A 17555-nucleotide genomic window follows, 5' to 3' on the forward strand; every position below is an offset into this window, starting at 1 on the left:
TCCAGAAAGTGACACCTCACTGATAACACTCAAACTTCCAAAATAGCAACTTTGAATAAAAAATTTGGCCCGCGGAAATCGGCGGATCTCACTTTTTTTTTTTACCAATATCTGTAAGTGCTGACCTGACTAAGCAAAACGGGCTTTGGAGTTAGAATCAGAAGGTTCTCCCGCAGCTAATCGATCACTTTTCGGTATGGTACTACCAGTACCCGTCTAAATTACAGCACTATAAATTGAACTTCCGAGATTTATTAGTTGCAACTACCAATTATCTTGACAAGTTTCTCGATAAATTATAGAGTACCGTGCATGTGACGGTACTACTCATAATTAATTTTATACGTACTAAAATTGACTTGTTATACAGAGTTTGGTGTTATTATTGGCATGTTAAAAATTTCATAATGTGTCTCGAAGTAAATTATGGCTAGCGTGGGTTTTATTTACATAGAGGTAGTACCGGTAATGAAATTGGATAAAAACGGGGCACAACCATTTTAATTAAAGTAATGATCTGACAGAATGTTTTTTACTTTTACTTTTTACGGCTAGTATTGTATAATACGTGCATATAGGAAGTACCCACAACAAAAGAGTAGTACCTCATTTTATGGACGCGCAGTTTTGAGTCAAATTTAATGCGTTTAATTTATCCAGCAATTTATTCTACTTCGTCGATTTTAATTATCACCAAATATAGCACCTACTGTGGTACTACAAAACGTTCTAGCATGAGATATCAAACAATAATTGTATTTCCTTTCATGTACCAGCAGCTTTCTCGTGTTACAAAAGTCGCACCAATAGTACCTAACCCTATAATTACATAAGTACTTTGTAGTACCTGTCAACACCAACGTCATCTTTCCAAAGAACACGTAAACAAGAAATTTCCATTTCGTTCCTCATCTAAAAGCGCCAGAAAAAAACTCTTGATTAGGTTTACACGAAACCGTTACGGTACTTTAGTTACAGCCAATATAAATAAAAATTAATCTGGATTATATATGAACGTCTGTCTCTTTTTATCTTTGTGGACGCAAATAATAAAATTTAACCGGCAAATTGTCCATTTTTTGCAAGGGGGCGGACGTGAGGGAATTCCAAAAGTCGCAAAATGAGTACCGAGGGTTTCGATCAGGTATGCTGTGGAAAACATAAGAGGTACTTCACACTTTTTTATTCCATTGCAGGCGACGTGATTAAAATTTGTTTAGGGGTGGTACTGTGGTGGTACCGGCGAAAATAGGGATGTGAGGGGCATTCCAAAAGTCGCAAAGTGGTAGTACTGATCAATACGCACTTCGCATTTTTTTGTTTCTTCGCAGGCGACGTGATTAAAGTTTGTTTTGGGAGTGGTACTTTGGTGGTACCGACAAAAATACAGCGATTTGAGAAACAGGTCAACTGTGGAAAATGTAGAATAAAATATGGAAAATAACTATAGTTTCATTTTTCCCCAGCCGACTTGATATGATTTGGAGGGGGTGGTGCCTTGGTGGTACTGGTAAAAATGGGGGGCTTTTCTATTTCCGCCGTAAAAATCGATCCCGGTCATGTGGTCTCGGCAAAAAATAAATTTCCCATACTCTCCAGTAGTCATAAACACGATTTACAACCGCACCGAACGCATTTCGTTTTACACATCACCTCGAGGTGAAACTAATATGAAAAGATGCAAAACAGTAGCGCAAGAAGAAGAGAAAAAGCTGTAGTTCTTACGCTACGTGGTCATAAGGCCCCACATCCGCGAGCCGCGATAAGATCGCGAACTGATGGCTACCTGCGGTGGGCGTGTCTTCGTGGAGGGCGTGTCGCGGCGACTCCATTGGCTAAACGAGCAGTGGGGGGACGGATCGATGGATAGGAGGGATACAGACAGTCGAGAATCGGCCGTCAGTCGCTTGTTTCGTATCGATAAGGTCGCATCGCACGTCTTTAATCCGACGACATTCAGCTTTTTTTTTGTTTTTGCTTTTTCGGTCTAGTTGACAGTGCCGGGCGAACTAGTGAAAAGCACAGGGACGTATCGGAGTGGTTTTTCAAGTGAGTGTTTGTGCAACAGTCAATCTGGCGGCCTACCTCGAAGGAGGGCCCACTTGCACCTCTGTCGGGGCCCTTACGCTGAGGGCCGGATTGGCCCATGTGCCCATCGGGCCCAGTTCCAACTACATCCAACATTCAGCCCACAATATAGGTCAGTGCGGGCCTCCAGTGAAGTACCACATGGTACCGTTCCTCAAAGTCTTTTGTTCGCCGCTTCCAAAAAATCCCCACGATGCGGCGTCGATTTTTTTGTTTTCGCCTCATCGCGCCCGATAGTCTTTTGTCTAATTGTCGCGTTAAGTGCTGTCACAGTCGACTAGATCTGAATTTTTTGGTGGTACTTGCGGTCGCAGTTTTTCCCCGTTCCGTCGGCCGACGTTTCAGCGCCGTCCGTCCTCAGAATCCCTCGACCGTCGCCTCCTTGATCGCTTGATTAAACCCAAAGTTAAAAGTGTGACGAATCATAGGTCATGAAAACTCAACTTTTTGTTTTTTCGTCGTTGCTATCGGTGTCAATATCGCCGTGAGACCTCCATAAACCACTAGATTTGTCCCTTATCTTACAATAAAACTTTACTACCGTTGTAGGAGGCTATGGAAATTGAACGCCATCGATAAGACTTTTACGGTCAAGATTGAATTTTTTCTCGCGACTCTGTTCGTTCGGAACGAGAAAACAAAAGACACCGGTACCATTTTTTTGGCCCACGCTGTATCTATAACCTGAATACATAAACGCTCGTCTAATTTGAATAAAACATCACATGTCGTGGTCTCAGCACGGCATTTCCATGTAAATTTATAGCTTTCATAACATCATTATAAAAATCGTTGAAGATGTTTGTTGATATTACACGAAACGTCAGCATTTTTACGGCACGTGTAAATGGCAAATACGTGTCGAAACAGTCACGAGAAACCTAACGGGAGGGGGGTGGTACCAAAAACGGTACCACCGCTTTTTTCAAATTACACGTTTCGTACTTGAATCAGACATCCTCAGGCGGTTTTGCGATGACACGGCGGTGTTCCATACAGTTTCGATAAGAAATATCAGTTTATTGGTACTTGGGACTTTTAATTTTTTTATTTTTATTGTGGTACGTTTTATGACTCGTAAACGTTCTTTACACGTTTTCATGTAGCAAACGGTGTTGAAAGTTCAGAAAGAAAGCAGAATGTGAAAATTTCCGCGCAAATTGCGGTGATCGAGTTTCAAAAAAGGGGCCTACCCCATGCGCACATCACCGGTAATTAGTAATTACTAATAATTAGATGTAAGAAAGTTGAGGATTGTTCAAATTTCGATGAAAAAAAAACTGTTGACATTAAAAATGTGTAATTTTTAAGTGTTGCAACTCTGTTTACACCTTATCGGAATATACATTACCTAATTTGAATTTCTAATTAGTAAATAGCTGAGAAATCCGAGCTGTTACTTCAAGGAGTGCTAAAAATCTAAGGTTTAGGGACCCAAGAAACTCGTACTTAATTAAATTATGTTGAAAAAATGAAAATCAAGGTTGGCCATGGAGAGAAGTAATTAGCCTTACTTAGATATTAAATTTTAATTGTAAAAACTTTTATTGTAAATTCGCATTTCAAAACAACTATTACGCTGAAATATGACAGATTAAAAGTAGATGTTAAATTAATTACGCGAAAAAATAATTTAATTAGTCGCTACGTGCATTTTAGCCATAAACTTGTTTGAGTTTTGTGGTAATTACGTCCTTTTTGTAATTTTTACAAAAAATTAATATAAAATTATGAAAACACCTGCGAAGTTAGACGCTCAATTCTGTTTTTGTTGATGAGATGATTATTTATGCATGTCTTTCCACTCAGTTTTCTGTAATTTCTGTAATTACGAATTGAAATTTAGCCTCGTGGGTACCCGCAAGTAGCATAGGAAAAAATATGAATAATTGTGAAATTAGCAAGAACGAATTAACGATCAGTTTCGAAATTTTCAAAATTTTGTGTTTAAATTGTATAATTAATTCGCAATTAGGATTGTTCTGATTGAATTTAAACTAAATTTAGTTATCAGACGAGATTTCGACTTTTTGCTGGTGTAATTCGTCCGGTGATCGCAATTTTTTCAATTTCTGTAATTACAAATTAAAAAATTATTCTAATTACTACCTGTATAATTATAAACAATAATAATGTTATCATCAAGCAACAAAATGTGATTACAAGTTACAACCACTAATTACAAGAACTGTACTAAAAACGTTGTAATTTAATTGAGCGCTGCGTATTTGTTTTAATTGTAATTACAAGTTACGTTTTACTAATTTGCGTAATTATTCATTTAAATTAGCAATAAATCTGCCAAGTGTCATTGTGTTTTTTGAAGAAACAAAGAAATCCCACGTGCTGCGCCGAAATCTGTTAAACTTGCGGGAATGCAATGCTGCCAATCGAATTAATTTTTTTATTATCGACGTGAATCTTTTCGCTTTTCCCCCACGAAAATCCCCAGATAGCTCCGAACACATGTTCACTTAAAAATCGCTTCCGTTTGATCTCCGTAATAACAACGAATTAATGATAAAAAACCCACAAAACAAAACACGCGTTCCTAATTCGTTTCGTGTCAATGTTTAAATTAATTACAAGTGTGCGCCACCTGTTCACTTTTTTCCGTATTGACATTTCGTGGCGTGGCCACCTTTGATTGTATGGTTCGGTATTTCCGAACGAGAAAGTCATAGCCACGCTTGATTTGGCGAGAAAATATCGCACGAAAGTTGCTGTGTCGTTTTTGTGTGGATTAAGGGGAAAAAGAGGTGAAATGACGGATGAGAAAGAATCAAATATGAAAGGTGGCCGCGGGTGGGGTCGTAAAAAGATGTGATGAGTTCTTGGACTGTTTTTAGTGGTGATGATTATTATTTTATTTACGGTGGCTATTAAAAGCCGCGTGGGGCTAAATCAGGGCGGTTTGCTGGACGCGGTGCTTTTTAGTGGGGCGTTTGATGGCGAAAACGGACTAATGCGGTTAGTAGTTCTTCGAAAATAAACGCAAAAGTGTTTGGAATTTCTGGTTTTATAAAAATTAGATAAAATTGGCTATTTTAGTGACACGAATATAATAATTTTTCCTTGTTGGTCTAAAATTTTGAAAATTTGTTCAGTTAATAATAGAGTCACTGTCTCGTAATTTCATTTGTTTACCACAATCACTGTAAAAATTACGGAATTTTGTTATTTTAGCATTTCAGTTCTTTGACATTTTTTGCAAGTCAGTAAAATAAATATTTTTAAAATGTCTATTTCTTGTTCTAAAATTTTGAAAATTGGCCTGGTTAATAACAGTGCTTAAAGTAATGCAGTCTCAAAATTTGATTTATTTAGCACAAAAACTGTCAAAGTTACAGAGCTTTGTGTAAAATAGTAATAAAAAATTAGTTCGACAAACACAATTTTCATAAATATTTCTATTTTGTTCTAAAATTTTAAAATTTTGTAGAATTAATAATCAAACTTAAGGCAACATCGTTTTCAAATTTCGTTATTTTAGCATTTCAGTTATCAAAATTACGATTTTTTTAAAATAGTGAACATTTTTCGCAATTAAATAAAATGAAAATTTTTAAAACGTCCATTTTTTGTTCTAAAATTTTGAAAATAAGTCTGGCTAATGATAGTCTAAGCGGTAGTGCTGTCTTCAAATTTTATTTATTTAGCACAAAAACTGTCAAAGTTACAAAATTTTGTCTAAAATAGTAAAAAAAAATAGATCAACAAACACAATTTTCTAAAATTTCTATTTTTTGTTCTGAAATTTTAGTATTTCGTACACTTAATAAACAAACTTGGAGTATTACCGTTTTCATATTTTGCTACTTCAGCATTTTACTTATCAAAATTACGCTTTTTTTAAAAAGGGGGACATTTTTTGCAAGTAAATAAATAAAAATTTCTAATACGTTCATTTCTTGTTCTAAAATTTTGAAATTTAGTCCAGCTAAAGATTTTAAAATTTCGTACAATTAATAAGCAAGCTTAAGGCAACATTATTTTACAATTTCGTTATTTTAAGATTTCATTTGTCAAAATTACGAATTTTTTAAAAATAGACGACATTTTCTGCAAGTAAATAAAATGAAAATTTGTAAAATGTCCATTTTTTGTTCTAAAATTTTGAAAATTGGTCCAACTAATGATAGTGCCAAAGGTAATACTGTCTCAAGATTTCACTTATTTAGCTCAAAAGTTGTCAAAGTTACGGAATTTTGTATAAAATATGTAGACAAAAAAAATAATTCCGCACACATTTTTCTAAAATTTTTCCTTCTTGTTCTAAAATTTTAGAATTTCGCACTCTTAATAAACAAACTTGGAGAAGTACCGTCCGCAAATTTCGTTACTTCAACATTACAATTACGATTTTTTTTATGTATGTATATTGTTTTTAGTAAGTTACTAAAATAAAAATTTTTAAAATGTCTATTTCTTGTTCTAAAATTTTGAAATTTGGCCCATCTGATGCTGGTGTCAAAGATAGTACTCTCTCGAAATTTCATTAATTTAGCACAAAAACTGTTAAAGTTGGAGAATTTCGTGTAAAACAGAAAAAAAAATAGTTCCACAAGCAAAATTCTCTAAAATTTCTTCTTTGTTTTAAAATTTTAGAATTTCGTACACTTATTAAATAAACTTAGATTTCGTTACTTTAGCATTTTAGTCATCAATATCACGAATTTTTAAAAAATTGACATTGTTTCCAAGTTAGTAAAATAAAAATTTCTAAAATGTTTATTTCCTGTTCTAAAATTTTGAAAATTGGCCCAGTTAAGGTAGCATTGTCTCGAAATTTCATTCATTTAGCACAAAAACGGGCAATGTTACAGAATTTTCTAAAAATGCGGGTTCTTGTTCTAAAATTTTAGAACTTAAAAAATGTCGTATTAATGATTTGACCCAAAATAAGAGCAAATAAGTAAAAAGGGACTCTTTAGGAAGATCCAAAGTTCCTCTACATTTACAGAATTTCCGTATCAAAATCTGTCGACAGTTTTAAAACGTCAGATACTGAAAATTTTTTATAAAAAAAGATAAATGATCGTTTTTCCTCAAACCCCCTGTATATTAAACATTCGAGCCAACTCCATTATTGATGCCATTATAATATAGTAATGAAATTTAATATCCGTATCAATCTCACATTTCAGGTCGGTGCGAGCCAGCCGCCGGTATGTTGATAGCCTGCGCAGGCTGCGACAAGCCAATCCTGGATAAATTCCTGCTGAACGTCCTGGAAAGGACGTGGCACGCGGACTGCGTCCGCTGCTTCGACTGTCACGCCCCCCTAACAGACAAGTGCTTTTCGAGGGAAGGAAAACTGTTCTGCAGAAGCGATTTCTTCAGGTAAACAAAGGCCATTCGTCATTTTTGAAAAATCGCCGCGATAACGAACTGCGACATTAATCAAGAGGGCCGTGCGTGCCAGCGCCGATTTGCATTTTCACGCAGTGGGCGGGGGAGCAAAAACAGTCGTGTTGTCGCCGGTGGCTTGATTTTGGGTCATCTAGGATTTTCGTTTGGTATATACCAACGACCTTGGTGGCGAATTGCGCCACCTCAGCGCGGCAGCAGCAACGTAAAAAATCGTGCTGCGACCGAGCCGAACCCAAGGCCAAATATGTCTATAAAACGTGGTCTGGGAGCGCCTTAAAGCGATTTTAAATCAACGATCTTTTGACAGATTGATGGGTTTATAGTTTTTCGGCTCGGATCTGGAGGTACGAGCAAGACGACGTGCGTACGGATTTATGACGGAGGTGACGTCAGAGGTGCATTGCGCCAGAGAAGACACAAAGAAGGCTCTGAGCGGGGTCAGATTCGGGCGCGAAATTCGAATTTTTGGTGTACCGCAAGGATCCACTCGGGGTCCTCTCCTTATCAAAGGTACCGAAAAGTCGACGTTCTGGTGGGTTTGCGCGTACGGTAATAACTTTTTATCGCCGCCGCGGCAAAACGAGAACCAAACCAGGGTTGGAATACCATAAAAACCGAATCGCTGCAGCAAACGACGAAATATAACCGATTGGATACGGCGGCCGGTGTGTCGGTACTCGATTACGTTTTATTACGGGAACGGCTGGGACTATTCCGTGCACGAGGCCGAAATTGCCTCGTTACGGATCGGCCTTGTTAACTCGAAAACATGTTTGTTAAAGAATCCGATTTGAATATTGACCATTATTCCGCGCATAATAACGGTTGAAAGCTCGAACCAGGGCCGGAGATCAAGTTGCTTTGCTGATGTTTGCTTGTTTTATTTTGGGTACGGTATTGGATGCCAGGAATGAGATGAAGGGGGGTGGGGCGGCTGCCCGGGGAGTAGCGAGTGGGAATTTATTGGACTAAATGGACGATATTTTTTGCAAGTTGCTAAAATTACATTTTCTGAAACGGCCATTTCTTGGTCGAAGTTTTTGAAAATTGGCTCAGATAATGACAGTATCAACGGTAGAACACTCCCGAAATTTCATCTGTTTTGCTCAAAAACTGTAAAAGTTACAGGACTTTGAGTAAAACAAAAAAAATTTGTTCCACGAACACAATTTTCTAAAATTTCAGCTTTTTGTTCTAAAATTTTAGAATTTTTCACACTAATAAACAAACTTAGAGAAGTACTGTCTTCAAATTTCGTTGCTTTAACATGTCAATTGTCAAAATTACGAATTTTTTGTAAAAATAGTGGACTTTTTTTGCAAGTTAATAAAATAAAAATTTCTAAAATGTCTATTTCTTGTTCTAAAATTCTGAAAATTGGCCCTGCTAGTAATAGTAGCAACAGTAGTACTGTTGCAAAATTTCATTGATTTGGCACAAAAACTGTCAAAGTTACAGAATTTCCTGTAAAATATAAAACAAAAATTTAGTTCCACAAACACAATTCTCTAAAATGTCTCGTTCTTGTTCTAAACTTTTAGAATTTCGTACACTTAATAAACAGACTTAGAGAAATACCGTCCTCAAATTTCGTTATTTTAGCATTTCAGTTGTCAAAATTATGATTTTTTTAAAAATTGTTAACATTTTTTGCAAATTTGTGAAATAAAAATTTATACAATGTTTATTTCCTTTTCTAAAATTTTTAAAATTGGTCTTGCTAATGACAGTGTCAATGGCAATAGTGTCTCAAAATTGCAGTTATTTAGCGCAAAAAAATGTCAAAGTTAGAGAATTTTGAATAAGATACAAAAAAAATTAGTTCTGCAAACAGAAATTTTCTAAAATTGTTCCTTCTTGTTCTCTAATTTTAGAATTTCGTAGACTTAATAAACAAACTTAGGACAATTCCGTTCTAAAATTTTGTTGTTTTGGCATTTCAGTTGTCAAAATTATGATTTTTTTTAAAAAGGAAGGTATTTTTTGCAAGTTGGTAAAATAAAAATTTCTAAAATGTCTATTTCTTGTTCTAAAAATTTGAAAATTGGCCCATTTAATGAGTGTCATATATAATATTCTCTCGAAATTTTACTTATTTAGCACAAAAACTGTCAAAGTTGCAGAATTTTGTGTAAAATAGTTAAAGAAATTAGTTCTAATAATACAATTTTTTTAAATCTCTCTTGCTTGTTCTAAAATTTTAGAATTTCGTACACTTAATAAACAAACTTAAAGCACATTTGTTCTAAAATGTTGTTACTTCAGCATTTCAGTTGTCAAAATTACGAATTTTCTAAAAATGGACGACATTTTTTGCAAGATAGTAAAATAAATTTTTCTAAAATGTCCATTGTTTGTTCTCAAAATTTTAAAAACTGGTTCAGCCAAAGGTGGTACCAACGGTAGTACTGCCTCAAAATTTCATTAATTTAGCACAAAAATTGTCAATGTTTCAAAATTTCGTGTAAAATATAAAAAAATTAGATCCACAAACACAATTTTCTAAAATTTTTCCTTGCAGTTCTAAAATTTTTGAATTTCGTATACTAATTAAATAAACTTAGGGCATCACGTTTTAAAATTTTGCTATTTTAGCATGTCAGTTGTCAAAATTAAATTTTTTAAAAAAACGGAGGACATTTTTGCAAGTTATTAAATAAAATTGTCTAAAACGTTCATTTCTTGTTCTAAAATTTACTCTTGCTTATATAAGTGCCAAATATAATACTGTCTCAAAATTTCATTTATTTAGCACAAAAGTTGTGGAAATTACGGAATTTTGTGTAAAATAATTAGAAAAAAGTTAGTTCTAAAACACAAATCTCTAAAATTTCTTCTTCTTTTTCTAAAATTTGAGGATTTCGTACGATTAATAAACAAACCTGAGACAGTACTTTCTTAAAATTTCGTTGCTTCAGCATTTCAGTTGTTTAAATTACGAATTTTTAAAAAATGGTTAATAAAAATTTCTAAAATGTCTATTTCTTGTTCTAAAATTTTGAAAATTGGCCCAGCTAATGATAGTACAAAAGGTGGAACTCTTTCAAAATTTTATTAATTTAGCACAAAAACTGTCAAAGAATTTTGTGTGAAATACTAAAAAAATTAGTTCTACAAACACAATTTTCTAAAATTTCTTGTTTTTATTCTAAAATTTTAGAATTTCCTACACTTAACAAAAAAACTTACTTAGAAAAATAACGTCTTCAAATTTCGTTACTTTAGCATTTTAGTTGTCAAATTACCAAATTTTTTAAAAATAGACGAAATTTTTGCAAATTTGTGAAATAAAATTTTCTAAAACCTCTATTTCTTCTTCTAAAATTACTGTCTCAAAATTTCATGTATTTAGAACAGAAACTGTAAAAGTTACAGAATTTTGTGTAAAATAGTATAAAACTACACATTCTAATAAAAGTTCTCCTTCTTGTCCTAAAATGTTAGAATTTCGTCCACTTATTAAGCAGACTTGGGGCAGTTCACCCTGTCAAAGCGTCGCAAATTCCGGCAAAAATTCATGATCTCGTTTCCTTAAATAAACCCGCGACTCCCCCATCCCGCCCCTAAAAAATCGCTCTTTAATTACCCCATCTCCATAATTTATCAAGTGGCTCCGAGGGCGTTTTGAAAGTCAAGCAGTCTCGGGACCCCCCTAAACGCTTCACGGCGATTATCATAAATAAATGAAAGTGCACTTTATCGGAGCAGCGAGGGTTGAAACGTCGCCAAAAAACCACCTCCTTATCAAAATACGGATGTCGTAAACTTGTACAAGAATGACGTAAATCCTGTAAATTACAACTCGATACGAAATTAATTAAATGATAAGATAGGGCAGAGACGGACTCTGAAAAAAACGACGCTAATGATGGTGAATAACAGTGATTTCGGCCCGTCAAGTTGGCAGCGTGAAAAATTAACACCTTCGCACCTTGAGGCCGTCACGTGCAGAGCCCTTTCTTATCGGCTGTGATTTATAACTCGGTTTAATTAAATCGTGTGTCATCGAGGTTAGACATTGAGGGCGTTTGTGATAAAAATTATTTAAAATCGAAACATTGTAGAAGCGATTTAATTAAATTTTATTTATTTTGAGCTAATTTAATTAAGTTTTATCGGCGGACGACCAATAATAATGATTGTTATTGCGTTTTCGAGTCGTCTATCATTTTTCCAAGAGCCACAATGCGATAATAACAGTCCGTTCTTCGTCGTTTCATAATTTATTATCGACGTGTTCAAGGGGGATTTTTGTCAAGCCCATGTTGGTATACACGGTATTGTGGAGTTTGAAAGCGGACCTACCCGATCAATAAAAGGCCAAAAAGAACAAAAGTCGACTTTTAACGAGCTAGAGCTCATATATTTCGCAACGCTACACCTTCCAAGGGGTTTTGTTTTTCGGAATAAATGGCGTGTGTTGCCACGATCGATGGCTAAATATTTTCAGATGCTCAGTCAAAACAAGCAGGTGAAGAACGCTTCTAATTGGAATTAACTTGAATTATGGCGTCCATACATTCAATTTACAGTCGCAGTATCGACGTACGACCAACACGCCAATTAGCAATTCTTCTGTAGCTTATTTAACTTCTTGTCCGAAAAAATGACATAAGCTGACGCCACTGTGACATAAGAACGACTTTTGGTGACTCTGAAGATCATCAACGACTATTTCTGTTGAGAACTTTTGATATAGACTACGTCCGGTAAAGCACTTTTACGTACTCCTAATCATCCGTAAAAATAAAGATTCTAGGTTTATGCGTTCTCAAAAGTTAGCGTGTAGTAGTTTCAAGTGTTTTTGCTTTTTACTCTTTTTACAACATTTCTTCATTTATCTCCTAGTCCGAAAAATATATACATCTGGCTTCATTATCCTAATAACCTTATAGAGTTTTGTTTATTGGTTCTTATTTTTTTTTTTAATTATTTAAACTTTTATTTTGCCAGATTTTCAGTCTTTACGAAATCAATGATTTTACGGCCTCATTTTATCGGATTCTTAGCCTGAATTTTAAATCCCATTTTGTCAGATCCTCGGTTTAAAATAAGTCAACTTTTTAGATGCTTTTCGATTCTCATGTTATCAAACTCCCACTTTTTAAGTACCTACTCTTGTTTATTAGTACGGTCCGTAAAATACAGATTTTTATGTACCACACACTGCAATCATCACTAGGTTTCGACTGTCTAAACTGTAATTTTCAGGTGCCTAAATTCACTAGATGATGGTTATAAAATATATTTTTCGACCTAGTCCGAAAAGTAGTAAACGTGTAAAATTATTATAATCTTATGTTTAGTTTCAACATCTCTAATGACGATCAATGAAAAATATAGTTCTTCTGCTACACATATTTTCGTCCTTTTATTAATCCCTAAAAATTAAAATTAGGATTTCAGTTTACAGATTCTCGTTTTTGTAGTCGGTGCTCATGTTTTTATGATTTTTTATTTAAATTCTCACTTTTTATGAATTTTTTTAAACTCTATTTTTTTCCGACTGTCAGACAATGATTTTACGACTTCATTTTCTCGGATTCTTACTTTATACAGCCTCAATTTGTATTCTCATTTGGCAGATTCTCAGTGTAAAAAAAACTCTCGTTTTCTGATGCTTTTCGGTTCTTTTTTTATTATTGTACGATGGGGTAAAATACACACACATTTTTATCCGCAATACAATGCAAGTAATTTTCAACTGTCTAAATTGTAATGTTCAGATGCCTAAGTTTTTTAGATGCATGTTTATAATATGTTTTTCGGCCTAGTCCGAAAAGTCCTAAAAATGTAAAATTATTGTAATCTTTATGTTTAGTATCCACATTTTTAATAAAAATCAATGAACAAATAGTTGGTCCGAAAAACATATTAAAGTCCTCCTATTAGTCCGTAAAAATAAAAAAGACGTCAGTTTACGGATTATTGCAATTTTTTGTCTTTTGGTTTAAATTCCCGCTTTTAGTACATTTTTTGAACTCTAATTTTGTCCCATTTTTTTAATATTTAAGAAATCAACGATTTTACAGCCACATTTTATCGGATTCGTACTCTAATGTCTTCAATTTGTATTCTCATTTTGTCAGATTTTCAGATTAAAAGTTATGAGTTTTTCTGATGCTTTTCGACTCTTATTTTATCAGATTCATACTATTTTATTATTGTCCGATCCGTAAAAATTCAGATTTTTCTACGCAACACGCTGCAATCCTGACTAGTTTTCAACTGTCTAAATTGTAATTTTAAGGTAGAATCTAACCTGTTTTTCTGCCTAGTCCGAAAAGTAGTCAAAATGAAAAATTAGAAAAACCTTTAGTCTTATTTTTTCCAAATCTATTCTAGTCGATATCTCGCTTATTTGCGAAGCAATCTTAAACTACAAATACTCATTTTACGCAAAATCCGCGTGAGGCAACAAATAACCGAGTTACGGCCGTTAAAAGTTTCGGATATTAGATTTTCATTTTTCAAATGTTCAAAACTCGATGTCTTCGAAACTGCTGCAGCTAAAACGAAACGTTTTTTTTTCGCGCTTGAACATAAGAATCCGGTTCTAACTCGAATTCGAAAAATGAAAAAAGAACACCGCGTTATGGCCTAGTCCGAAAAGAAGTCAAAATGAAAAATTAGAAAATTTTTTCATGATTTTCGTAAAATGTTTGTTTACAGCGGCGGGTGTGATAATTTATGCCGGTTAACTGACTAGTCTGACAAAAAAGAGGCTTTTATAACGTTTAGAGCAAAAAACACCACATTATAAACGTTTATTTCGAATTAGTGCGCTTTGGTTTTTGCCTCATCCTGTATATTGTAGTTTTAAACGTTCCCTTAGAATATACAGTCTAAACTTTTACTGACTAGTCGAAAAAAGTAACCAAAGAGTTAAAAGCGTACTTTTTCGGACGCTAAAATAAAAACCTTTTTATAAAAGCAGTTAAATCGCGTAATTACTGTAAAAAATGTCAACATCTGTGCCTAAAGTACGAAATAAACAACAATAAGCCTTCAAGTAGTATTTTTATGGGCAATAATTTGTGTCACATGTTTTATTGTTTTTTATCATTGTACATGTTTACTAGATACTTCATTAATATTTTATTTTCGTTCCTCGTAATAAAAAATACCACAAAGCCTAGTTTTGGAGAGATCCGTGAAGGGTCCCTCAAGGTTCGCTTTTAGTCCCACTTCTAATCATTTTTTTTTTTTTTTTCAGGAGGTACGGTACAAAGTGCGGTGGTTGTGGCCAAGGCATTTCGCCTAGTGACTTAGTGCGCAAAGCTAGAGACAAAGTGTTCCATCTCAACTGTTTCACCTGTCTCGTGTGCAGGAAACAGCTTTCAACCGGTGAAGAACTTTACGTTTTGGACGATAACAAGTTTATATGCAAAGACGATTACTTGAATGGGAACAAGACAGCCGCCATCGCCGGACACCATCAGGGTAAGTCGTAACAACCCTTTAAAAAAACCATATAAAGACGTTGCAAAGAAACGCCGCCCCCTCCCCTCGCCCGGGGGTGATCCCCCAATCCGATATAACGACTCGCGCATCAACAATCGAACGTCGACCGAGGGGGGAGCGTTCGATTGGTCGGTGGGCGGGGCCCCGCGGGGCCCCTCCCCTCGTCGATAGTACAAACAAAGCCGAGCGCGCCGGAGGAAACAGATGACTGTCGCGGCGGAACAGCGCCAAATCGGGTCCGAAATTCTCGATTTTCATAAATGTTTAATGAGATGGGCTTAAAAGAGCGGCGATCGAGTGTGATGCTAATTTTATGGTTGTTTTAACATATACTGGATGGCTATAATTAACTTGACGTCGCTGAGATGGGACTGTATTTAGAATTGTTGAATCATTGCCTGAACTCTTTCGGAGAGGTGGGTCTATAAACAAAGATACGAGTCATCGAACGAGAAATATACAGGGTGATTAAAAGTTACGAGCGCGCTGCTATTCGATTATCATATTTTTAGACTGTTACGCCCGATATCACGGCAAATTGATTGCCCAGCGTTGTTGCCACATTCCCACGAAAAATCAAAATCATTTTTAAAGAGAATCACGTCAACAGAGCTGCCGAGTAGACTTTGGAACTCTGCAAAAGCGTCATTGCGACAGATAGAAATGTCAAAATTGATAGTAGAATTGAGATCAAAATCAATAAACCTTTAACTAAAGTGAAGTCGTCATGATCAAAATCATTTAAAATATTAATTTAAAGTTACAAGGATTTGGTGCCTTATCACTTATTTTACCTCTGATAGTAAATAATTCATGCTAAAATATAATCAAAGTGATCAAAATCATTCAACTTATGAATATGTGATTATTTTAAATGATCAATAAAAAGGTGAAAAAACGGAACAATTTACAATTTGACTTAGATCGATGCTGTCAAAATTATTTAAATGATCGGATAGATTGGCGTGCGTTATTGCCAAATTACCACGAAAAATCAAAATCATTTTAAGAGGGAGTCACGTGATTGGAGTGTCTGAGCAAGCTTTGGAATTTGAAATCTGCAAAAATGTGACAGTTAGAAATGTCAAAATTCATAATTAACTTGTTGAATTGTGACCAAAATCAATAAAACTTTGACTGGAGTCAAGTCATGATCACAATCAATTAAAATACAAGTTCGTTTGACTCTTACAATGATCACGTACCAAATTAAAGATTCACGGATTTGGTGCATGCTCATGATCATGATCAAAATCTTAAACTTTAATTGGTTATCGAAGTTATGATCATAATCATTTTTAAAATACAAGTCAGTTTGATTGATCATGATCATGAATCCGTTTAAAGCTGCACGAATTTGGTGATGATCAAAAACATTTATTTTACCTTTGATTGTGCATAATTCAGACTTCAAATCATTTGCTGAAATGTGAACAAAGTAGTCAAAAAGATCAAAATCGTTTAATAAATATGAATTAGTAATTATTAATAATTATGTTCATTATGAATGTTTGATTATTTTAAATGATCAGCTAAAAGTGTGAGAAAAGGGACAATTTAAATTTTTTTTTGATCTATGCAGTCAAAATCACTTAAATGATCGTCGTTCAATAAAAATGCGCGATATCAAAAACCAAAATCATTTCAAAAAGACCCTCGTGATTGGAGTGTCTAAGTAGACTTTGGAATTTGAACTCTGCAAAGACGTCATTGTGACAGGTAGAAATGTCATAATTGATAGTTAATTTGTTAAATTGTGATCAAAATCAAAAAAACTTTAACTGAAGTAAAGTCATTATTATAATCACTTAAAATTCAAGTTCGTTTGACTCTTGCAATGTTGCCACATTTCCTCGAAAAATCGAAATCATTTTTTGAGAGAGCCACTTGATCAAAGTGTCTGAGCAAGCTTTGGAATTTGAAATTTGCAAAAATGTCATTGCGACATATAGGAATTTCAAAATTAATGGTTATCCTGTTGAATTGTTATTAAAATCATTAAAACTCTAACTGAAGAGAAATCATTATCACAATCATTTAAAATACAAGTTGGTTTGACTTTTAAAATAATCATGTAACAATTTAAAACATAACGCATTTGGTGACTAGTACCTCATGATCATTTGTTTTACATGATTGTGAATGATTGTCAAATGAAAAAAGGAAATCGTAAACATGATCATTCTGCTCAAAATCATTTAAAAACTGATTATGAAAGTCAGGAGTAACTTTTAAACGATCACTTACATTTTTCGTCGATTGCGCGGTTTTGTCGAAACTTTACCCAAATGATTATTAAAGTTATGATCATAATCATTTAAAATATAAGTTATTTTGATTGACCATAATCGTGAATCATATTAAAGCTGCAAAAATTTGGTGATGACTGAAATCATTTATTTTACCTCTGATTGTGGATGATTCCACCATCAAATCATTTGCTGGAATATGATCACACTCATCAAAATCATTTAATTTAAATTTATAAACGTCATTTTAAATGATTAACTAATTTCAGGCGGATTTTGAAAATGTGTAGAAAAAAAATTTTTCTTTGACCGATGAAGTCAAAATCAGTTAAAATAAGTTTATGAAAATTTCGTAGATGCTTTTAAATGATCATTTAAATT

At 34.3% G+C, this 17555-nt stretch overlaps 1 protein-coding gene across 2 annotated transcripts in view; it reads left to right on the forward strand.

The window, feature by feature from the left end:
* The first annotated feature begins 2024 nt into the window (after positions 1-2024).
* Positions 2025-17555, forward strand: part of Lim1 (LIM homeobox 1) — a 40902-nt gene continuing 25371 nt past the window's right edge. For both annotated transcript variants that reach the window (XM_088031708.1, XM_088031710.1), the window contains exons 1-3: positions 2025-2200; positions 7236-7431; positions 14678-14904. In XM_088031708.1, the coding sequence (XP_087887834.1) occupies positions 7259-7431; positions 14678-14904 (400 nt within the window). In that variant the 5' untranslated portion in view covers positions 2025-2200; positions 7236-7258. The remainder of the gene's footprint in view (positions 2201-7235; positions 7432-14677; positions 14905-17555) is intronic.

The sequence above is a fragment of the Gnatocerus cornutus genome, chromosome 3 (genome assembly GCF_029298725.1).
Source record: "Gnatocerus cornutus isolate USDA-ARS CGAHR chromosome 3, icGnaCorn1.1, whole genome shotgun sequence".
Classification (NCBI taxonomy): Eukaryota; Metazoa; Arthropoda; class Insecta; order Coleoptera; family Tenebrionidae; genus Gnatocerus; species Gnatocerus cornutus.